The following is a 23,366-nucleotide window of genomic DNA, read 5'->3' as shown; positions in this document are numbered from 1 at the left end:
AATTCCATTTTCTCTTTCAGGGGAAGAATATCACCTGCAATTATACCTTTTTGGACATTTTTGTGGAAGAACATTCCTTCCTTGCTGCCTGCAGCCTTTTTTACTCTGTTTCTATCCTGTGGGAATTTCTACTTGAGTATTTTCCCCATGTTTGGATCTTAACAGATCTTCCCTCATAGAATGTTTGGGCTTTTCATGGCAGTTGTGGGCATTACAGCTGTCACAGTGTCATCTTTAAGCACAGCTGCCCTTTATTTACATAGGGCAGCTGCATATATTTTAAATAGGGAAAATAAAAGAGGATTTACCAAAATGAACACTACTATTTACTCCCCAAAAATGAAAACTAGTAGTGGCTGACAAAACCAGGAAAATATTTTTACTAGGATGCTTTTAAATAAATTACTTCAGCTATATGCCTGTGCAAAGAGCTTGCTGTGTCTGCAAGTAGAATAGGCTGAATTTGTGTAATTCATCAGAAACCACAGAGGGCCTAAAAGAAAACACACACTGTAATACAGGAAAAGCAATGACCATTAACTTCTACATGGGAACAGGAGGTATTGGTTAACATAATGAGCACAGGCCTGGAGTTCCCAGGAGCATGAAAAGGATGGGAGATGCAGTGGAAGATGCAACAATTGGAAGGTGACAGGCATCTCAGGTCTGTCAATGACTCTTCTTGCAAAACACCTATGGTTTGGCTGGTCTGTATAATGGAAGGCATCCTCTTTAGCTGACAATGGGCAGACTAGCAAATGCCATAATAACCATTCCTGATACAACCTTCACAGCTAATTGCCTTATTCAAACTTCTGGTGTTTAAGCCATTATCCATAGTAAACCTGGGCAGCAAAATAATTTAATTAGCTAGAGTCTTCTAAAGCTGAGTAAACTTTAAATAAAATAAAATAAAACAACAAACAAAAAACCCCAACAACTGCTGAATTCTCTCTTACCCTGCCAGAAAAAATAATGATCAGCTGAAAGTCCTGAACACATTCTTCAAGCACAGAGTCAGGCAGTGGTGTATTGTTCCACCCAGCCACACAGCCTGAGCACCTGCCCATGTAGCTGCTTTCTACAGAGACAATCAGATGTGCTTTGGGAATGGGACTTGGGCATGCAAAGTGTAATAAATGTTGGCTAGTGCCTTCAGTGGTGAAAGCTTTCAGTAAGAGGCAGAGAGAGAAAAAAGATGCTACATAACCTGTGAGCTGCCATCTGATACATTTGCTTTCCCTGTTAACAACATCGTGAAAGGCAGAAACAGAAAAACCACCAAGACACCATTTTTATTTGCGTTTTAAACACTTAAGTACAAAATGTTTGCTGTCAGCTGAGCTGGAAGAAAATGATTAAATTATTTTTACTACTTCAAAACAGATTAACAGAATATTTAGTTCAGTCTTGCTATTTTACAGACCTTGTCTCTTACAAATGAATTTAATTTGGGGTTTTTTATTTCCACTGACAGTACAAAAAATGCATAATTCTATATTATGGGGACCTAAGTTTTTCTTTCCATGCTCAACAAACACTGCTCAGTCGTACCAAAAGGATTCAGATTCCATCTTCCAGCCGTTCCAGCAAGCTTACTTACATCATGTGTTTGGAAAGGAGATTTTTCAGCAGAGGAAGCGGAGCGCTTCGCCATGCTGGCCAAGACTCCACGGATCAGTGACCCTCAGCAGCACACAGACCACCATCGTGACATCACACTTTCCACAACACGGATCCCAAAGATGCACATACCAAGAGAATCTGGAGTTTCAATCTTTGTTTATTTGCTCAAAGAAAGCTGGTTTTTCTTCTTCTTTTTGGTAGCTTTTTAGGGTTTGTTTTCCTTTGTTTTTAAAGAGCTATATTACTTTGTAATCTTACTTTTTGAAACTGAGAAAACCAGGTGGACCACCTGAGATGAAACACTTCTCTCACAAGCACTCACCAGTGATAGCAGCAGAAGACAAGCTGATTAATTCACACCATATTATTCAAGGCTTCCATTAACACAGCTAAGGGCTCATCAAGGGAGGAAAATATGAAATTGTTCCATTGCTGTTGCTCTGCTGGAACGCCACATTTTAATCACTGTCTGGAGTATAGTTGAGTGACACAAGGGAGAGAAATGCTTAATAGAAGATGAAAATAATACAGACTCAGTGAAGACAAATGTTTGATCCAGGCACACCCAATCCACCCAAAACACAGATTCATGAGTTAACCAGGTTTTTCAACCTGCTGCCTGGAGAGCCCCTGCCTAGGAGGGGTGCCAGACAGCAGCTGTGTGGGTCTGGTAAAATTTGGCACAGGAAACAAAATGGTCAAATATTACAGACGCTTAAATTTCAGAGGAGCTCATTTGTAAACTATAGTGACACCCCTTGCCATTTATTTTTTTCATCAACAGTAATCTAAAATCCACAAAAAGAGATTTAGCAGCCTGATGAATGGTACAAGCAGAAGGTCACAGAAACACAGTCCTCAGAGGGGTTTCCTGAGTCAAGAGTTTTGCCTCCTGTCATTCCAGCTATTGATTTACTTAGTTTATTTAAAAGCAAACAAAATACAACAAGAAAACAGATTCTTATTCTAAGAGGAAATCGGGGGATTCTTATCTTGTTTACTCCTGGAAAAGTGTCTCACAATCATATTCTGCTCTGATTAAAACTTTTCAGTAATTTTCAGCCTATGTTTTCTCACAGCAAATTTAAACCCATTTATACTCCACTCTGAATATCTTATCTCCTTTTCTAGTGTTTGTCCCAGATTTGATACATTTGAGTTCCACACCTGCTCAGCATTCTTGGCAAACAACCCCTTCTCATTGCCTTAAGCAATACAATTAATTTCTCATCTCTAACACAAAGAATACTTTACCTGATACATTCTAGTTTTGCACCAGCCTTTCCTTCCTCCATCAGAGTGGCTGCTTATCATCACACTATTTCAACTAATACATTCTGAGGCATTGCAATTTACTCTTGGGCTTCTAGCTCCTACCACAAATTTCTTGTTACTATTCCCCAAGATCACAAGTTTTGTGTTACCAGCCAAACCCAATGTGCTATAACATGGAAGGTCAAGGCACACATTTCGCATACTGGTCCTGTGAATCAGCCAAAGGAGGTCTACTGAACTGCAAGAAAAGGCCTTTAAGAATGGCAGCAGAAGTCAAATAAATGAAGATCTATATCTGGACTGCAAAAAACCACACTGGATGTACCAGACGACTTTACATGACTTAAAATAGCATGTCCACTAATACCAGCTACAGAGGAAAAGCCTCCCTAAGTGAGCCAGGGGATTTCATTACATAAAATTACATGGAACATTAAAATAAGTTCACTTTTAAAAAGGATGCTTCCCATAATAAAGAAAAAAAAATACCACTGAAAGACAAGCTGCCTAAAAAACAAAACTGCATCATCTACCACAGCCTGCAGCAGACAGCACTCAAACTCTTGATAGAAAGTGTTACCACTTATCACCACTGAAATGGTCACAACTTTTACTGATTTCCCTACTACCCAGATTCAACTCACCTGAATGCTCCAGCCAATGCTGCTTACCAATGAAAACCAGAAACAAGCACAATTAATAGTTATTGAGGAGAAAGCAAGTATATATGATTTAAGAGAAAAGCCGTATCTCTTACATAGAACCCCTTCCACACTGCTCCAAGCAATTAGCAAGTTTAGGATGATAAATAAAAATAAATAAAAACAAGGTCATGGAAGTTACTAAATTACACCTTAACACCTGCTGTTTCCACCTGCAAAATCAGCCTTACTGTTTTACTAAAAATGCTAAACACTGATTACATTTAAAACCCCCTTAATCTCGAAGCAGTATATATGAGGAAATTTTGAGTACAAATGCAGATAAAGATTAATGTTTTCTTAACATCTATGGATGGTGTATTTAGTTGTTCATGCCCAGGGCTAGATTAAGCCTTCCTTACATCCAAAATATTTGCTCTTTTGTCCCTAATGAAAGTTTCATTTTAAGAAGACTTGATTCTTAAGAAAGCAAATTATTTCTTCCCCCATACAGATTATCCAGGTTGCTAGAAAAGTGTGAAAAGGCAACATGCCTCTCATGCCTGTAGTGGGTGAAACAGCAAATAGTAATAGCCTAACTGATTGATGAAAGATATTTAACGAGTAGAATCAGAAAGTGATAGAAAAAAAAAATGTGGATGTGGAAAATGAGCTTTCATAAAGGAAAGTCTGATTTATTTTCTGTACAAAAAGAATTTTATACCTCTGCTACCAATATTTTTTTTCAAACACTTCCTGACCGGTCAAGAATATTCTTTAGTGCAAACAAGAGATTAAAACAAAAGCAGATTGGCTCCTTCAAAGCAGGAGACTAAAACACCACTACTTAACACAGTTTTTCAAACACTGATAGTCATGAAGTAAAACAGTCAAAAGCCAGTGCCCTTTTTGTGTCCTGTCAGTCTTGCTGGACCCACATCACTTTCATGCTCCAGGAAAGGCAATAACCCAAAAGGTACTGAAGTTTTTACTAAGTAAACCGCTTCAGAATTACTCGGGTATTACTGCATATGTGAACAATTGAAAGAAAATTAACGTCAGAAGGCATAATAAATAAATAAACAAACAAACACAGTGTCCCTGTAATGATTTTACTCAGCTACAGAAGCAGATTGTCATCTTCCAGAATAAATTTGCCCTTGCTAAGCCCCATCTGAAGCAGGGGCGCTTTCTTCACTCTTCAAGACCAGGAAGGTCAATCCAAACCTAAAGGCATGAAGACTGATTTACTGATCTGTCAAGGCTAGAATGTGAGGTAACAGAGACCTCTGAACACCCCTAAGGTGGTAAAGCTGCAGTTCAATGAGAGCACTGTTATACCCTCTGATATTAAAATTCTATCAAAACCCTACGACTGGGTATTAAAAGGATACCCATGAAAGCTGCCATAAGGCACACAGACTGTAGCAGGATCCTGAAACAAACTGCATTCCAGGGAAATGCTGGGATGGTCCATAGGAGGGCAATTAAGGGATCTGATCAACAGTTGTCACAATGTTCTTTAACAAACTGTTTTCATATCCTTGTATATAACAAAACATTTAAGAAATAAATAGGTCCTATATAGACATTTTTGCTTTTTGTCAACTTAATTTTAAATGATACTCTTAGTGTAAAACAATTATAAGTGTATTTTTTAAAATCTGGTAATATAAATGCAGGCAAAAAAATCCTTAGTTTCTACTTCACATTAATTATTTTAAATACTATTTAAGTGCAAAAATATTTTTATAATTAAATGCAAAACTATTTTTACTTATATTCAGACTGACACATTCCAGATTGAGGGCCTTTTTAAAATCATAGTCTAGCACACACTGAATAAACCACAACTGGAGATTCAGAAACTGAACTACAGCTCTAATGAAGTTTCCTCAACTGTTTTCACTTAAAACAGCTTCAACTTGTATTTGATGTCTTGTCCTGCTGGCTTTCTGAATGTGGGGAAACAGAGCATGTAATATTACACAGAATATGTACTATCATAAGGTTATCTTATGCATGAAACTGTAAGAGATTTGAGACATAAGTCCACTTTCCAGTACTGGTACAAATCTCTTCAATGATCCCAGGTAAATCACTTCATTATGCCTCAGTTCTCAGTTGTAGAATTGTGAGCACAAACCGATTAATGGCATTTGCTATTCAGACCCCAGAATGGAATGTTTAATAAAACCAAACTAAACAACCCACTACACAAGTCAATTAGAGAAATACTGGTAAAGAACAGGCCAGACTGACACCCAGGCCTAGGAATACATAAAGTGAAATTTAAAGGACCAAGTTTTCTGATGTTCACTACTTTTCAAGTAGGTGCCTTTAGGAATCAAGTTTAGCATAATATTTTTATTGTATGAAGGATCCAAGAAAAAGATACATTCAGACTTGTAATGAAAATGTAAACCCTAATGAAGCTGCTACCTTGTCAATCAGGTGTAGGCTGAGACAGCCAAAAATAACAGGAAGACTTCCAATAGAGCAAAGAACCTGCATTTAGTATATCAACTTTCGAAGCGAAATTGTCAAAAACATTATTATGTGTACAGAGTGGGAAAACAGCAAACAAAAACTTTAATGAGTTTCCTTTGCTGTCATGAACTTCTGAACATGCAGAAAGTAACACTGGCAGTCAGATGCTTGTTACTGTGAATGAAAAGTCAGTCTTACCTGCCACCAAAAACACCAGCACCATAAAAAGAGAAAACAATGGAAACTACACTTCCTTAATCCTTACAGGTTTTGCATGTACGTGCTCTCGGCTACTTCTGAATGCCATTCTGTAAGTCTAATCTTGACATCTAATCTTTAAAGTATCAAGCTTCATTACCCAAGGAGCAACATAACAAAAAGGCCCAAACTGCAGGCACAGCAAGCAGCAGTGAGACTCCTTCAGTCAAAACTAGACAAGGCAGCAAGTCATGAAATGTTATGCTTTAGAGTGCTTTATGCACATCTCAGAATTTGTGATCAGCAGTTCTGCTACCCTTAGACATATTTCTTACTGTGCATTTATAATCTTGGCTTTACTCCCTGTCACTTGCTCTGCACACAAGCAAGTTGTCTATACTGTGCCATGTTACCTCGCTTTCACTGAGCATACTTGCTCTTCTGTCTGTGGGCAATTAACTCAATTTGTGACAACTAAGTTTCAGCAACCAGTTTAAACTCCTCATCAGACTTTTGGCATGGGCTGCAAAAAGCCTGCCAGCAAACTATGGCCACAAGAAGCAGTTGTTTTCACCAGGGAAACTCATTCTTCAACGAGATCACTCTCCCGCTGCACCGCAAACACAGCCAACATACAGCAGCTTTTCAGCTACCTCTACTGTGGAGTTCTCTCACCTCTATCACACAGGAGAGGGCATACCCTGTAAGAGGTGCACCAGTGGTATGCATTTACTAGAGGAATGACTCCAAAATACACAGTACAGCAATCTGCTCAAGAACTTAGTATAGGCTTCTTTCAAATAAGAGACCACTTTGTGCTCTGTGCGCAGGCAAGCAGACATGGAATAAAAAAGGCAGAAGCAGCTGCTGCCACTCATACATAGCATCTGACTTAGGAAAACTTGTGTGGTTTTCAGGACTACCTCACATCTTCTCTAAGCCTTTTTTCTGGAAAATAAACAGAAGATCAACACTGCCGCCTGTGAAGACACACTATTTTCTAACTCACAGACACTCTACTTGCTGCCTCCCAGAGCCCCTAAGAAGACCTGTCTGGATAACCAAAAAGACAGACACCCCAACATATGGGCTTGTCACTGATCAGGCAATAAAACTGTAAGGTCAGGGTCCCAATTTGCAGTGCAGATACTTCCTTATTGCACGCAGGTATTTAAAAAAATACTGCCAAACTAAGTTATGACAAAACGTTATTCTCCACATGACTGAAACAGTCAGTTCAGTTAAACTGATTTAGTGTTAATTTTGATTTTCTTTGTTATCTGTTCTCTTCACCCTCTAAACACTAGTGCACCCTCTAACTACTGTGCATGAATCCCTTGTCAGATGTGTCTTGTGCCATCTACACATCCATATTTGCCTTGAAGTTTCACCTTGTCTCAAATGGAGTCTTTCTCTTGGGAGTTTATAGCTTGTAATACTGTACTTTATTAGCTTCAAAAAGAGCTTCAAAAAGAAACCTCAGGACTTAAGCACTCATTGATGTTCTGTTGCAATATTTATTTAAACAGGCAATTTGGCTAAGATGGCCTAAACAGACAGGGAACAAATCCTATGATTAAGTCTATGACAACAACAAAAACAAAAGTCCGTCCCAGATCACAGCAAGAGCTCCAAGCAGCATTTGTGCCTTACATGGGAGTGTTTTAATTATGCAGCTGGAAATTAAAATTCTATAAACTGCTGGTTTTATTTGAACAGCAGCCCTTTATCACATCTGGGCACTGTTTACTGAAGAGCTTACTGTAGGACCAAGGGAGCAAAAGCCCAGAAAAAGAAGAAAAGTGAAGCCAAGCACAAGTCACTGACCCAACAGTTCAGGCATGGCTGTGTCAGGGCCAGCAGTGAACACAAACTTTCTGGAGCATCACTGCATTGCCTTAGACAGCAAAGAACGTTTGTGCACAGCTACTCCCCCAAGCACTAGGTAGACAAGACAACAACTATCTCACACTTTGTATCAAAAAATCACAGAAACAAATACAACCTTTTAATTACCTTGCCAGAAATCTAACACTGACCAAGAAGCAGCCCAGTCTGAACAGGCTCCACCATTCCCAACTCTCAATTCTAGTCATTCAGGATCTTTGCACGAGTTTGCCTGTGAGGTGACCTTACAAAATTCAGCTCTTTTGAAGACCAAGAAATTCAGTTATGCACAGTATCATTACACAGGACATTCCTTACATCGTAGCAAAAAAAAAAAAAAAAATTTAAACAAATAACTCCCCCCTAGTTAAGGTCAATAAAAGACAGTAATACCTTAATTTTCTGGTGAATATGCCTCAGTGAATCTGCTGTACCCATGTCCATGTTGTCACTGATGCACACAAAATCAAGCTTCATTTTTGTGTCCAGGTTTAGCATCTTTTGGATTTCCTTCCTTGTAATCACAATGACTTCTAGAACAAAGGAGAGTGAGATGAGATGAAGCAGAAAAAAATCTAAATAATATTTATCACAAATAGGATACACCCACTTTTTTATTTAGAAAAGCTGATGGCACTGTCAAAAGGCTTGAGTAACATAACTGGGTTCTCCACCCAGTCAAGCTCTTTTGGCAACAGTAACTTTTCAAAAAAAAGAATTAAACTCCAATGAATGTGAAAACAATCTCCCCTGCTTTGCTGGGTGGAGGTTCTTACTGAAAGGGACACATGCATGTGTGGCATGAGTTTGGAAGATAGAACAGACACTTCTATCATTAACCAGCAACCTCAAACCATATGTCCTCAAAGAGACCAATGAGACCCCGTGTTCATGTCACCAACACTTAAGAGCTTTGTCTTTTGCTGCCTCGATCCTGTGTAATCCTCTGTGGACAACACCAACCACACTATTACAATACAATGGTTAAACTATTTCTTAGCATCAGCTTGGCAAGAAAGTGGAGTAATATATGAGCACAAATTCATTCCATCTACAAAAGAAAAAGGATAAATGCATATTTGAAGGAAATCAACACTGGCATGAAAGCATGTTTTCCAAAATGAAGAATGTGAGAATAGAAGCTCTGCAAAGAAAAGACTGAGGAAACCAGAGGACAAGAAAACTTTTCCCCCCAGTCTAAAGAACAGAAAGGAAAAGCAACAATCAAATTTTCCAGTTAAAATATCCCCTCAAAACACCTAAACACTATAACATTGTATTCCACATGAAATTTTAACAGAGAATTATGTGAAATAATAAATAATAATTATAATAATAGTATAGGCAAGATGAAAACACATCAGGAATAAATCTGTATCAATCAAAACTAAACTCATCTTGAATCTATTAAAAGAAAAGAGGAAGGTACTGTAAACATCAGAATTGTGTGGCATTTTGGTGCCAGAGACATGGCTGCTTTTCCACTCCCATACTGGATGCCAATGTGGATGCAAAAGAGACTGAAGAACCCAGAGAAAAGCACACCTTGAATTAGGCAAAGAATTAGCTGCTGAAGGTGGAACTGGTGTCAGGTGCAGGTTTTAAGCTCACACTGTTCAGCATAAACCTGGTGAGCTGGGCAAAGGTCTCCTAAATATTAGGAGACATGAAGCACTTGCAATTAGGGCAAAAGAGACACAGTGAGTCAGCCCATGAAACACCTACTTACTTACATAAGCAAGTATGAGGAACTAATCATCCAGGGAGAGAATTCATGCCATTGGATCATTTAATAAAAAAAATGCACAGCTTGGTCATGGGCGTGAAGCAAGGAAGGAGCAGGAAGGTGGCAGTTTGCTTACTAAAGCTGAATACATGTATTGACTACAACCCTGCATGCCCACATTTTCACTGGAGAGAGAGAAGCTGAAGCACTACATGTGAGAAAGGAGAAAGACCTGACTGCAGCACTATCACACAGTCACAGCACGGTTCAGGCTGGAAGGGACCACCCTGGGTCATCTGATCCAGCCTCCCTGCTCAAGCAGCCTCATCTCAAATCAGGTTGCACAGGATTGTGTCCAGATGGCTCTGGGATATCCCCAGTGAGGGAGGTCCCACACCCCCCTACACAGCCTGTCCCAGTGCTCGGTCACCCGCACATTAAAGAGGTTTTTTCCCATGTTCAGGTGGAACTTCCTGGGAATCTGCCTGTTTCCTCTTGTACCATTGCTTGGCACCACTGTGCTGAACCTGGTCCATCCTCTGACACCTCCCTTCAGATACTGACAGACATTGATGAGGTTCCCTCTCAGTTGTCTCTTCTCGAGGCTGAACAGGCCCAGCTCCCCCAGCCTTTCCTCATAAGGGAGATGCTCCAGTCCCTCCCTCATCTTTGTTACCCTCCACTGGACCTGCTCCAGGAGCTCCATGTCCCTCTTGTCCTGAGGAGCCCAGGACTGGACACAGCACTCCAGATGTGCCTCACCCGGACTGAATAGAGGGGCGGCTACTTGTGGTCAAGAGCATCAAATGAAAATGGTTATTTCTGAATAAAGAGCCAGACAAAGCACAATACTGATTACACAGAAGATTTTAGCTATCTAAATTTCCATTGCAGGATAAAAGTATTGCCAAAAGAAAAAAAAAAAAAGAGACAGCAGAACAGGCAAAGAAGGCAGACATTCAGAATGCAGATTTCAATAAACAACAAACAAAAAAACAAATCCAAAGAACAGAAGTTCTTTAGGATTTTCTTATGAAACGGAATAAAGGCAAAGTCTGCTCTTAGTTTTGTTCCTTCACACTGAAATAGTAAGAGGCTAACATGGATAATCATGAGCTGATCTTTACATCTTCACAGAAGATAGAAGTAGTCAGGAAAACAGCCAGAGATTCAGGATGAAGTACAGAATAATCACAGAGACCCAGAAACACAAAAAACAATCAGAAACATAAAAAATCCGGACGCTTTAAAGGTGTCAGGAAGAAGCTTTATAAGAAGCTGGGGGGATGCCACAGAAAGATTTGGTCCAGCACTGAAAAGGTGAACAAATGCCTAACCTCAAAAGATACTGAAGAAGCTCACCAGGTACTAAATACCACCCTAATCCCGGTGTGAAACAAAGCCCACAGGTGAGCAACACGAGTCTGCCACTGTCCCCGCCCTGTTGTGGCCAAAGGCCAGCACTTGGCTCTGTTGCCCCACGGACTGAGCCTCAGCCAGAGCAGCAGCCCTGAACTCGGCCAGGCTGAAACAACAAACCACGAGGCACCCGCAGAGCTGACACTTCCCACGCTGCTGCCATTAACGACTCAGAGAAAGAAACACGGGAGAGTCAAGGTTAGCGACCCAGGGAACGACACCAGTGGTGGGAAAGGCCTCGAATCAGGGAATCGCTGCAGTGTGGGAAAAGATCTTGAAGATCAAGTCCGACCAACCAGCATCACCACCACATTCACCACTAAACCACGTCCTCAAGTGTCATATGCTCATGGCGTTTGAACACTTCCAGGGATGGTGACACCACCACTTCTCTGGGCAATCTGTTCCAATGCTTTAAAACCCCTTTAGTGAAAAAGATTTTCGTAATATCCAATCTAAACCTCCCCTGGTGCAACTTGAGACTCATCCTGTCACTTGTTGAGAGAAAAGCCTGACACACACCTCTCTACTACCTGCTTTGAGACACCGCCGGCCCTCGGCGAGAAGAGGGTTAGAGGGTGCAGGCACAGAGAGTGCAGGAAGGGATGTGACACGGGCCAACAGCACAGCTCCAGCGCAGAGATGCGCTGCAGCACCTGCCCCGTCCAACAGGGCACCTGCGACACGGCACAGAACGGACGGCAGCGGCGGCGGTGAGCGGGGACAGCCCGCAGGGAGCAGGGGCAGCACGCCCAGCCCCCGCCGTGCCTCACCTTCGAAGCCGGCGCGCTCCAGCAGGTTCAGCGGGTACCACAGCAGCGGCCGGTTCCCCACCGGGAGCAGCGGCTTCGGGATGCTGGAGGTCAGGTCCGTCATGCGGGAGCCGCCTCCGGCCGCCATCAGCACGGCCTGGAACTCCATGGCGCGGCGGAGTGGCGCAGAGAGGCGGGGCCCCGCGGGACAGAGGGACAAGGCCGGTTCCGCGCTCCGGTTCCGCGCTCCGGCCCCGCGGCCGCCCCCGGCACTGACAGCGCAGCAATGGCGGCGCGGCCGCGCTGCGCCTGCGCGGGAACGCCGAGAGCGTCGATCGCGGGCGAGCGCCGATAGAATCGATTCGCCTCCCCGGTGGGCTGCGGGCGGCCGCCAGCCAGCCAGGACGGCGAGAGGAACACCGAACGCAGGGACTTCGCGATGCCGAGCGCCGAGTCATGGATCCCTGCCCAGCGGCGGGGGGCGCTCGGCGGAAGAGCGGCCCCGGGCGGCCGCGGGGAGAACTGCAGGTGAAATGGGGTACAGCGGGGTTTTGTGTGGGGTGTACTGGGGGCACAGCGGGGTTTTGTGTGGGGTGTACTGGGGACACAGCGGGGTTTTGTGTGGGGTGTACTGGGGACACAGCGGGGTTCTGTGAGGGGTGTACTGGGAGCACAGCGGGGTTTCTGTGTAGGGTGTACTGGGGACACAGCGGGGTTTTGTGTGGGGTGTACTGGGGGCACAGCGGGGTTTTGTGTGGGGTGTACTGGGGGCACAGCGGGGTTTCTGTGTGGGGTGTACTGGGGACACAGCGGGATTTCTGTGGGGGGTGTACTGGGGACACAGCAGGGTTTCTGTGGGGGGTGTACTGGGGGCTATGTGGGGTGTGTGGGGTGTACTGGGGCAATGGGGGCTCTGTGGGGGGTGTACTGGGAGAAATGGGGGCTCTGTGTGGGTTATGGGGTGTACTGGGGGCTATGTGGGGGGTGTGGGGTGTACTGGGGCAATGGCGGCTCTGTGTGGGGTGTACTGGGGCTCTGTGTGGGGTATGGGGTGTACTGGGGCAATGGGGGCTCTGTGTGGGGTGTGGGGTGTACTGGGGCAATGGGGGCTCTGTGTGGGGTATACTGGGGCTCTGGGGGCTCTGTGTGGGGTATGGGGTGTACTGGGGCAATGGGGGCTCTGTGTGGGGTGTACTGGGAGAAATGGGGACTCTGTGTGGGGTATGGGGTGTACTGGGGGCTCTGGGGGCTCTGTGTGGGGTGTGGGGTGTACTGGGGCAATGGGGGCTCTGTGTGGGGTGTGGGGTGTACTGGGGCAATGGGGGCTCTGTGTGGGGTATGGGGTGTACTGGGGCTCTGGGGGCTCTGTGTGGGGTATGGGGTGTACTGGGGCTCTGGGGGCTCTGTGTGGGGTATGGGGTGTACTGGGGCAATGGGGGCTCTGTGTGGGGTGTACTGCAGGCACTGGGGGTCAGTTTGCAGCTGTGCTCCCCACACCATTTCCAGAGCAGACAGGACTCACAGCGCTGCTCTCCGCCCCGCAGGAGCCTGTGCGGTCACAGCACCGCGGCCAGGGCTGTGCTGGCCCTTCCAGCTGCAGCACTGGCCACATGCTCCAGTCCCAGAGCTAGAGAAGCACAGACACAAAGAGCACCTGGACAGGACAGCAGTTTTATTGAATCCAGTGTCCCCGAGGCTCCCGTGGCGTGGGGCACACAGGGGTCTCATTCATCCCAGGGGTTCTTGTCGGTGTCGATGGACAGGCAGTTGTACACGGCGTAGCGCAGCAGCTCCTCGCAGACCTTGGCCCTGGCAGGGGGAACGCCAGGTCACAGCCGTGATGGCCACAGAAAACCTCAGGCTTCCCTCCCAGCGCCTGCCAGGACATCCCCCAGGGGAAGGCCTGGGGGCTCTTGATGGGAACCCCAACACCAGCCCCAGGGACTGGGGACCATCCCTGTCCCCAGCTCAACTCACGAGGAATACTTGGGCAAGAAGAAGGAGCAGGAGCACGTGCAGGCCTGTGGCATCAGGTCCAACGCATCCAAGCTTGGGAGAAAGGAGAGTCAGAGCCCAGCACAGTGACCTGACATCATGGGGGAACCCAGCATGGCACAGGGACCCCAGGCAAGATGGACTCACTTCGACCTTTCGGGGTAGACGTTGATCTGAACGGGGAGGCGGCTCCGGCCCGTGACGAACTTGAGGAAACGGCTGAGATCCTCTGAGGGGAAGGACAGAGCACAGGTCTCAGGGACAGGACTGTCTCACTCGCTGCTATCACAGCAAGATCTGCCTTGCCAAATCACCCCAGGAGCATGGGGCAAAGCTAAGGGATCCTCTCAGAATCCCAGGAAGGGCCAGGTGGGATGACCCCAGCCGCTTCCCAGGGAAGCACCTGGTGAGCACCCCTGGGGCACAGGGCAGTGGGTGCCCCATACCCTAGCCCGTCCTACTGCACGTGAAGAGCAGGTAAAGGCTTGGGGTCACTCACCACTGGTGAAGTTGTTGAGTGCCTCCAAGAAATACTGGATACGGGTATCAGCAGAGAAGAAGTCCTCAAACTTGACTGCAACAAAGAATGTGTAGTGGCTTAATTAGAAACTCCCAGCAAAGCAAAGGAAAGGAGGAGGAGACCCTCTGCTTCTCGGTGAGCCCATGAGAACCCCTGGCACCCCTGAGTAGGACCAGCACTTTGTGTCATGGTGGGCGGAGGAACAGAGGTCCTAGTTTGCACTCACCTCTGTCCATAGCAGCTAAGGACCAGGTGGACCAGAGTAGGGTCCAATGGGGTTTGCTGCTAAACCTGAAGCATCCAGGGACCCTCTACCTAATCCTCCCCCAGGTTCTCAGGCACCCCATGACCAGGATGCATGTGCAGGACAAGCATTATCAAGGGGATCCCCTGCCCTTGTGGAGGGCAGGGAGCAGCTCTGGGCTGGCCCTGTGACTTACTGAACTTCAGTAGTTCAGCTGCTGTGATATCCGGGTCCCCGCAGATCCTCTTCTCCATCTGCTGCCAGGTGAGCAGGTCCAGCACAGGCTGGGGCACCACACGGAGCAGCCCAGCACGTATGGCTGCAATCTGTGGGGACACAGGACAGGCTCCATGTCACCACAGTGGGTCTGCCTAGTGGGCAGCCACCTAGGGTTCTGGGGACAGCAACCACAGGACCCCAAAAGGGATCCCCAGGACACATGGACACCCTGGGCATGGAATGCATAAAGAAACCACCCAGCTGAAGCTGGGGGCACATTTTGGCAACCACTAGTCCCATAAATACCAAGATGTCTTGCCACAGGAGCAGGGTTCCCTTGCAGCCCCGTCAGCCCTGGGGGACAGTGTCACCTGCTCCTTGCTCTCCTCCAGCCGAGCCTTTTGCACCAGGCGGATGAACTCCTTGCGGTCCTCGTAGCGCACAGCGGTGTTGCTGCCGTTGGGGATCAGCTCCACCATGCGCTGGTCACTCAGCACTGTCGTGTAGGTCAGCTCTCTGCCAAACATGAACTCAAAGCTTTCCCTGTCCACCCTCTCCAGCACCTCCAGCAGCTTCACCTGCAATCCAAATGAGCAATAGCCACCACAGTGGAGCCAGAGCAGCCATGAGAGAGCACGGCACTGCTCTGCCAGCACCCGGCCCTGCTCACCAGCTCTGAGTCCACAGCGGCAAAGTCCTTGCTCCAACTGACCTCCTCCCCTGCCAGCTGCTTCCACACTAGTGCCGGCAAAGACAGGCTCTGCCAAAAGGAGTGGACACAAGCATTCTCCTCCTGCCCCTCTGCCCAAGACAAGGTGGCCCCTGCCAAGCCCCCTCACTGGCCAGGAAGGCTCTGCTGTGCTCACCAGAAACTCCTTGCTCCTCAGGGCTGCTCCCATCAGCTGCCCAATCCATTCATACTTGGGGAAATCCTTGCAGGAGGGGTTGGGGACATACATGTCCCTGGTGTCACTGCTGTTGTTAACCTGTGGGAGAGACTCTTAGGACACAGAGGTGTGATGAGCCCAGCACGGTCTCTCCTGCAGCCTCCCCCACATTCACCCCTCTCCACCTGCCTCTCCAGCCCTTTACACCCCTCCAGGAGATCCCCACTACCCAGGTACAAGCACAGCTCTGCCAGCCAATAGCTCTGCAAGCATTAGGGTAAGGCTAACACCCCAGGCTCTGCTGGCTGACTCCCCTGGCCTGCACAGGCAGACAGTGGGATGCCAAACCTGATTGGAGCTGCGCACAAAGAACGGCAGGGGCACTGGGACATCGCTGGAGCTGGGACACAGTTCCTCTGACACATCTGACAGGCTGTCCCGAAAGCCACCACCTGCAGCGGGGGAAGACAATGGTTAGTGCCAGACACTGAGCCACAGGATCTGGCTAAGCTGGCCCCCTCCCTGGGGCAGCAGCAGCAGCAGCACTGGTGGGGTAGGGGAGATACAGGGACGATCTCATGTTTGCAGAGCAGGGCTGCCTCTCCCAGAGCAGCTAGAACATCATGGACACCCACTGAGCTGCACCCCAACACGAGACACCAGGGGAGAGCTCTCACCTTGGTCAATGATGCCCTCAGTGACAAAATCGCACTCCCACCACTGGCTGCAGGTCAGGGGCCACCTGTGGGGAAGCAACAGCCTCACGCACATCTCTCTCTGAGCATACCAGCAGCACCTGGAATCCCCTTGCACTCTGCTCTGGGGACGTGACACGCCACAAAGATGACACTGAAGACCTACCTGTAGTCCAGGGGCTGATTGTTCTTGGAAGATCTGAGGCCTTCATACAGCTGGAGAGTAGTAGAGCAGAAAGGGGATGAGATGGGGGCAAGATACCTGCTGAAGTGACAGGTACCTGGCACAGGGCATGGTGTTGCCATACCTGGGTGAAGATGGCGTTCCTACAGCTGGGGTCCAGTGTGGGGTTGGCACGGTGCTCCCGGGCCAGGAGCCGGTTGATGTAGAGCTTTGGCAGGGTCTGAGGAGCAGAGCTCTCCGACAACTGCAGACAGTGGGCAATGAGGGCTTCACTCTGCTTGGTGAGCAGCAGGAATGGCTTCATGCTCTAGCAAGGGACAAGCAGGGATGGTTAGAGGTCTGATCCTGCCACCACCTGCTGTCTTCTCTCCTCAAGTCAGCCCTGGTGTCACAGAGGATGCTCTTCCATCGCTCAGGCAATGCCAAACATGGCAGCTCTCAGCCTTAACATAGTCTGTCCCCACTGGATTAGGAGGAAACACTACAGCCCCCAGAAAACCTGAACTTGTGAGGAGATGCCCATACTTGGCACCATCCCAGGGAAGTTTGGCACATTCTTACCCTAAGTGCATTGAAGCTGCCAATGCTGTCCTCAGAGAGGGGGATCAGGTAACACAGGACACTTTCCAAGAGCTGGACAAACCTTGAGACAGGAGAGAAGCAGTGAGAGGCTGCAGGAGAGTGGCATTTCAGCACAACCCCTGGGCACTGTGCTCCCTGCACATGGGTCCCCTCCAGCCCGTCGAGGGACATCAGACACAAAGTGAGCACCCACCTAGCACCCTCTGTGCAAGCGCTTTATTTCATTTCCCCCCAAAAATGCTGCAAACAAGGGCAGCCCAGCCCATGCTACTGCACTGCAGCTGAATCACTGACCCCAGCCTGGGGCTGCCCTGCAGGTCAAGGCATGATGCTTTTTGGGACTGAGCTCACTGCAGGAGTTGGGGCATCCCTGTGCCGTACCTCTGAATGAGCACAGCCCGCCGGTATAGCACGTCGGCATCCACGCCGTCCAGGAGAGGGTAGCGAACCAGCCGGGCTGGCTGGAGCATGCTGGTGTTCAGGACCAGGTCCCACTCGTAGAAGGACACGATCTTAATCCCCTGCAGACGGACATTGTTCCCTTCGTCTGCCAAGAAAGAACAGTGATGCTGCATGTGCTGCAGCCAGCACGGCTTGGATGCTGCAACAAGAGGCAAGGTGCCGCCAGCTCATGCAGCGTCTCATATGAAACTCATTCCTCAACCTTCCCACCAGTGGATCCCAAAAAGCAGCAAGTGTGATAGGAAGAGCTGCAGGGTCAGGACTAGTGCAGGTTCAGGGCCAGGCTGGGCTGGCAGCCACAGTCTGGGTGCACAGGCTCACCCCGGCACTCCAGGATGCGGATCTCCAGCACGGGCATGTGGGTTTTCATGTCGCGGAGGATGCAGATATTCCGGTAGCTGCTCCTGCACACAGCACGGAGGGAGATGGCAGAGCCATGAGGCACAGACAATGGTGAGGTGGCCAGCAATGCACAGGCCACTCTGGCTCCCCAGCCAAGGATGTGCTTCTACCCATGCAAAAGCCCCCCCACCTCACCAGGGCTGTGGCAGGAGGTGCCCAAGCAGAGAAGAGGCTGTCAGAGGCACAGAGACGTTCTGGAGAAGGTGGAAGCCGCATCCAAAAAGCCAGAAAAGAGCACAAATTCAAAGCAGTACAGAAAGACAAGATGGCTGAGAGCATGTCACTGTTCTTGGGGGGTCCCAGCACATCTCACAAGGGCAGAACCAATCTTTTAAGCAGAGTTGGTCATGCAAGGGTGGTGTGTTTTTGAAATAAACATATTTGTGTAAATGAGCAATTTACTAAGTGTATTTTCAACTCCTTGTCAAGGTCCCATCAAAGTCCTGTGAGCCCATGGGGAAAAAACACTGCAAGCATTCAGACACAGGGAGGCGCTGGCTCCTGCCACTGCAAAAGACACCTCTGCAGTTCTCATGGGTGCCTCTTCAGAGACAGATTTCACTGCTCAGCCAGAAAACATCAAACAGGCATATTTTGGGGCAAGGCGAAGGAGACCTTTGCACTCCTGTGTAAGCCCCTGGGTGCCTTGAGAAGGGTGCTCAGGGCCCGGGTGAAGATGGAGAGGTGAAGCACTCCAGGACTTCTTGGCTACAGCATGGCAGAGATGCTCAGGAAGGTGGCAGCAGTGGTGTGTGTTCCCAGAAGTGAGGAGGAAGAGGCAGAAAGACCACCAAAGTCACCAGGCAGAAGGAAGCATACTGCAGGCCAGCTGCCGCAGCATGGGTGAGGAGCAGGAGAGGAGATTAAAGCACTTGACTGCCACATGGAAGCAAGGGACCACCACACTTGTGGGAGCAGATGTAGCCTACACCCAGGGAGTTCCAACCCTTGGAGAGCCACAGTCATTGGCAAGTCACTCAGAACCAGGCCCAGCCCCATCTTTATCATCTGCTCAGGATTCAGAGACAGCTCAGGAGTTTGGCACAAGCTGGGCACTCATTACTCACTCGTTAATTAGGACTGTTCTCAGGTGCTGCAGCCGGCTTAGTGTTCCCCCATACACAGCCACTCGCCTGGGTACATGGCAGTTGGACTGCCCATCTAGCACCAGCCACAGCTTCCTGTGGGTGAGAAGAGCAAGGAACAGCACTGTCCACCTCTCATGACGTGCCTGGGCCCAGAGATACCCCCAGAGTTGCCCCAGGCCTGGGGCAAAGCTGTGTCTTCCTGAGGTGCCTCCGACAGCAGCTGTCCCCACCTCAACCCCACACCCACAGCTACAGCTGGGGGAAAGCTGGGTTGAAGAGGAAGATGGTGCTTTGCCCCACACCCCACCCTTCCCTGGCACAGCTGTTGGCATGGAGGGGACACCCTGAGGTCTCACTTGACGACGACGCCTTTCTTCATGTTGAGCCGCACCCAGTGCTGCCCCGGGGGCCCGTTGCTCTCCCAGAAGGTGTAGCTCAGGTTGTCTGTCAGATGGGCTGCATCACAATCCTCCTGCAAGAGTGCAATGAGCAGAGGGAGGGAGATGAGCATCCTTGGACACACCATAGCCTCTTCTGAGGTGTGTTTTGTGGGTCCAAAGGAGGTCAGGAACAGGCCAGCCCCTTGGTTTGTTAGGCTGTAGGTGGATGGTGGCTCCCTGACACAGCAAACTGGGCATGGCTGTGGACCCTAGTGCCCCAGAGACACAATGGAATTTTGCTCCCAACACCCAACTCCCAACAGCTTTGCTAGAGCAGCAAAAGCCCCCAACCATCCCCTGCCCCTCGCAGAGGGGACAGCCACAGCTGGCCACTCCACCCCACATCTGTGGTGATGCTCATGTGTCTTATGCTGCTTTTAGGCTGCTGAAGAGCCCCACTACACACCATGTGTGAGGAGACCTCGATGCTGTTGATGTGTTCCTTGGTACGGTCCACGCACTGCAGCCTCTTCTCGCTGTGATCGTACAGGAAGCGCCCCAGCTCCATGTCATGCTCATAGGTCCAGCCTGGGGGCACGAACCTGCAGGGAGTCTTTGTGTTAACAAGATGAGGAGACCAGGCTGCACCCCAAACCTGCCCACCAGCAGTGTGCAGGAGCCCTCACTGAGACTGGCTGCAGCATCTCACGGTCACCAAATTGACATGGTGCCAGGCCACTGTCCCTGCAGCAGACAGATGGCACAGCTGTATCTCATCACCAGCACACCAGGTATTAATGGCCACTCCAGCCCAGTGGGAATAGCCAGTACACAGTCACTCCAATGGTCTGTGGGGCAAAGGCCATCTTCACTTGAGCACTGCTGAGGTACTAATGTAAAAGGCATCTCATGGCACTCATCCTCCCCCCTCCAGACCCTGAAGCTAGTCTTGGCCGTGCAATCCTGTCCAGGCTCTGGCCAGCAGCCCCTCAGGACGCTGCAGCCCTGCTCTAGAAAATGCATTCATACCGAAACTTCTGCACAGCAGCCTCATCCTGCTCTATGAGCCTGGGCATCTCTCCAAGGCGTATGGAGTACGTCAGGTCCACCACTTGTTCCCAGCTGGAGCAACAGGGGCAGAAGAGTCACACAATGGAAAAGATGTGTCAGTGCTCAGAGTGTCCATTACTGCCTTAGCCTGAAGTGTAGTCAGCAGTAGTGGGGCACTGGGGGTGACACCCAGAACAGCTGTGGAAAAGATGAGTGTCTCTGCACCCGGGTATAGGCTGGAACAGAGCAGGGGAATCCCACCCTGCACATGACCTTACATAATGAAAATAAAATTTGAGCCCCCTGATGACTGCACCGCCTCTGTGACATCGCTCAGCCCAAATTCAAATGACTCAGAACGCCCTTGGCATCATCTTTATTCTGTGCAGGCGCTGCCACAAGCAAACAGGATTAATCTACGAGGGAGCACGCACCTGCCCACCGATGCTAGGCGGGGATGGGTCCCACCTGCGGTGGAGGGAGTGAGTGGGCTGTGCTGGGCGTGCCCAAGGGATTTGGGATGGTTCTGTGGGGACGGGTCACACGCGCCTCCAGTGCTCAGTTCCCGCCCGGGCCATACCTGACAGAAGGTCTGTAATCAACCCCCAGCGTTTGATGCTGACACTTGATCCTCTGCACGGAGTCAACCGGGACTAATTTATCTCCTCCCTCTCCGAACCTCTGCGCCAAGACCCAGCCCTCCGCCAAGCCACGGGTGCCCGAGTGCTCCTCCAGCTGCTCCTGAAGGCACATCCCGTCCTGTCACATCCGTCGGGCAGGCGCGGCACGCCCGGGTGGTTCCCGGTGCCGCACCCGCGTTACCTTGCTGAGCTTGACCCAGAGCCCGGCGCTGTTGCAGTACTCCTCGCCGGTGGCGCGCAGGCAGCCGCCCTTCTCCAGCTCGATGGTGGCCCGCGCCGCCCGCTTGCCGCCCCGCGCCGGCCCCGGGCTGTCCCACACGCTGAGCAGGCTGCGGGCCGCGGCGGCCGCGGGGTCCTTGCAGATCTTGTACTGCACCTCCCGCGGCACGTAGCAGAGCGCGGCGGGCAGCGCCCGGGCGCGGCGGAAGCACTCGCTGCACTGCAGCAGGAACCGCAGCCGGCCCAGCACCTGGTGCGGCGCTTCCCCGCCCGCCCTCATCGCGCTCCGGACACCGGCTCCGCGCCGCTGCGCTGCGCCCCGCGCAGTCCCGACCGTGCCCCGAGCGAGCCCGCCCAGGAGTGCCCGCCGGGCCGGGGCGCCTCCGGCAGGGCCGTGCCCGCCTCCCTCCGGGCCGCCCCGCCTCGGGCAGCTCTCACTTCCCAGCTGCCGCCTCCGCGCCGGGCACGCCCCAGCGCTTCTTCATCGCTTTCGGGCAGCAGGCGCTCCGGTCTCCGGTTCCGGGCTCCCTTTGCCAAGATGGGACTGTTACGCCACTTCAGTATCCGGCAGGAGCTGACCCGGGTCACAGGCATCCCCTTGCCCTGGCTTAGGACTCTGCTCTCTCCCGGCCTCCAACATCTCTGTCATTGCCTGCATTCCTACAAGCAGAGGAGTCCTGTGGCATCAGGGCACAGAGCTACATCTCCAGTATGAATAAGGAAGAGAGTTTAGTGGGAATTCTGGTATGGAAGTGCCAGCTTCTGGCTGTTACATCCCTGCCCTGGGCAGGCCTGCAGCAGGTGGAGGTGCTCCAAGCACTTGCTGGGGAGGACAGGCTTCCCTGCTCAGAATAGTTTTATCCCAGGCGGCAGAGGCATCCTGGCAGCAGGAGTGAGGCCATTACACCCAGAAGCACCCAACCCCCTCCCGCACACAACACTCTCAGTGTGCCACCTCATGTCACGTCTGCTTGTTGCATACCACAGCAAGGCGGTGGCAGAGAGCAACTCAGCTCCACCCCATGCTACCTTAATTTCTTCAGGTTGGGCACAAAGGGCTGAGTTGAAGGACCATGAAACAAGCAGGTTGGCAGAGTTCAAAGGTCCCCCTGGTGCATGCCTGCTCTCCTGGCAGGTCAGACTCCAGCTCCATCCTTGCCTGCAAAGGCACAGTGCAGAGAGATCCAATAGCTGATCATCCCTGCAGTGTTATCTATTGAACAGGTGTGACTGTACCTCACTGCAGCAATGGCCAAGTGCCTTGCTCTTATGTGCAGTAACCACAGCCAGGAAGGTCCTGGGCCCTCCTGGGCCTGTCACCCTGTACCACTGGTTTGCAGAGCTGCTGCAAAAGGTTAAGCCGGTTAATACTCTTGAGTTACCTCTGTGACACTACTTTGTGTGCAAGACATTGCAGGGCCAATTTCTGCTTCACCTCCAGCTGACTCTCACAACACCAGTCTTCATTGCTGCTTAGAATCACGGAATCATTTGGGCTGGAAAAGACTTCTAAGTTCAAAGAATCCAACTGTTAACCCAGCACTGCCATGTTTATGACTAAACCATGTCCCCAAGTGTCACATCCACTGTTTAACCCAACAGAAGGACACAGGAGCCCCAGCCAGACCTGAGAAATCATCAGGAAGGCCAGGAGCAGTTAGTTATTTTATTTTAGATCCTACATGAGGTAGGGACAGACAGAACCTGTCAAACTACTGGAGTTTGTCATACTCCAGAATATTAGTAGCATAACAAGAATAGCTAGACTACATGTGTGCTGTTAA

At 49.6% G+C, this 23,366-nt stretch overlaps 2 protein-coding genes across 3 annotated transcripts in view; both read right to left on the bottom strand.

The window, feature by feature from the left end:
* Positions 1 to 12,346, bottom strand: part of EIF2B3 (eukaryotic translation initiation factor 2B subunit gamma) — a 98,831-nt gene extending 86,485 nt beyond the window's left edge. Inside the window, exons 1-2 of one of the 2 annotated variants that reach the window (XM_002193632.6) lie at positions 12,036 to 12,346; positions 8,511 to 8,650 (exon numbers count right to left, since the gene is read on the bottom strand). In XM_002193632.6, the coding sequence (XP_002193668.2) occupies positions 8,511 to 8,650; positions 12,036 to 12,183 (288 nt within the window). In that variant the 5' untranslated portion in view covers positions 12,184 to 12,346. The remainder of the gene's footprint in view (positions 1 to 8,510; positions 8,651 to 12,035) is intronic. The other variant, XM_030278875.4, reaches the window with a different exon arrangement.
* A 1,325-nt stretch (positions 12,347 to 13,671) lies between these two features.
* On the bottom strand, positions 13,672 to 22,038 carry LOC100225136 (E3 ubiquitin-protein ligase HECTD3). The gene is made up of 21 exons (XM_030278874.4): positions 21,545 to 22,038; positions 21,303 to 21,463; positions 20,702 to 20,794; positions 20,139 to 20,274; positions 19,649 to 19,764; positions 19,272 to 19,385; positions 18,124 to 18,206; positions 17,722 to 17,887; positions 17,320 to 17,401; positions 16,883 to 17,065; positions 16,741 to 16,790; positions 16,557 to 16,621; positions 16,228 to 16,331; positions 15,859 to 15,978; positions 15,663 to 15,752; positions 15,364 to 15,570; positions 14,970 to 15,099; positions 14,509 to 14,583; positions 14,157 to 14,238; positions 13,992 to 14,063; positions 13,672 to 13,823 (listed from the first exon to the last, which is right to left on the bottom strand). The coding sequence occupies exons 1-21, from the start codon at positions 21,860 to 21,862 to the stop codon at positions 13,739 to 13,741; spliced, it is 2,532 nt and encodes an 843-aa protein (XP_030134734.2). The 5' UTR covers positions 21,863 to 22,038; the 3' UTR covers positions 13,672 to 13,738.
* Between the last annotated feature and the right edge of the window lie 1,328 nt (positions 22,039 to 23,366).

Source organism: Taeniopygia guttata, chromosome 8 (assembly GCF_048771995.1).
Source record: "Taeniopygia guttata chromosome 8, bTaeGut7.mat, whole genome shotgun sequence".
In the NCBI taxonomy this organism is placed as follows: domain Eukaryota; kingdom Metazoa; phylum Chordata; class Aves; order Passeriformes; family Estrildidae; genus Taeniopygia; species Taeniopygia guttata.
This window is presented reverse-complemented; position numbering and strand designations above follow the sequence as displayed.

Excerpts from the sequence above, each read along its gene's own strand:
- LOC100225136 (XM_030278874.4), bottom strand. The coding sequence starts at position 21,862 with ATGAGGGCGGGCGGGGAAGCGCCGCACCAGGTGCTGGGCCGGCTGCGG. Across the intron at positions 19,386-19,648 it reads AAGAAAGGCGTCGTCGTCAA|GAAGCTGTGGCTGGTGCTAG; the intron begins GTGAGACCTCAG and ends TCTCACCCACAG. Across the intron at positions 14,584-14,969 it reads AGCTGAACTACTGAAGTTCA|TCAAGTTTGAGGACTTCTTC; the intron begins GTAAGTCACAGG and ends TCTTTGTTGCAG.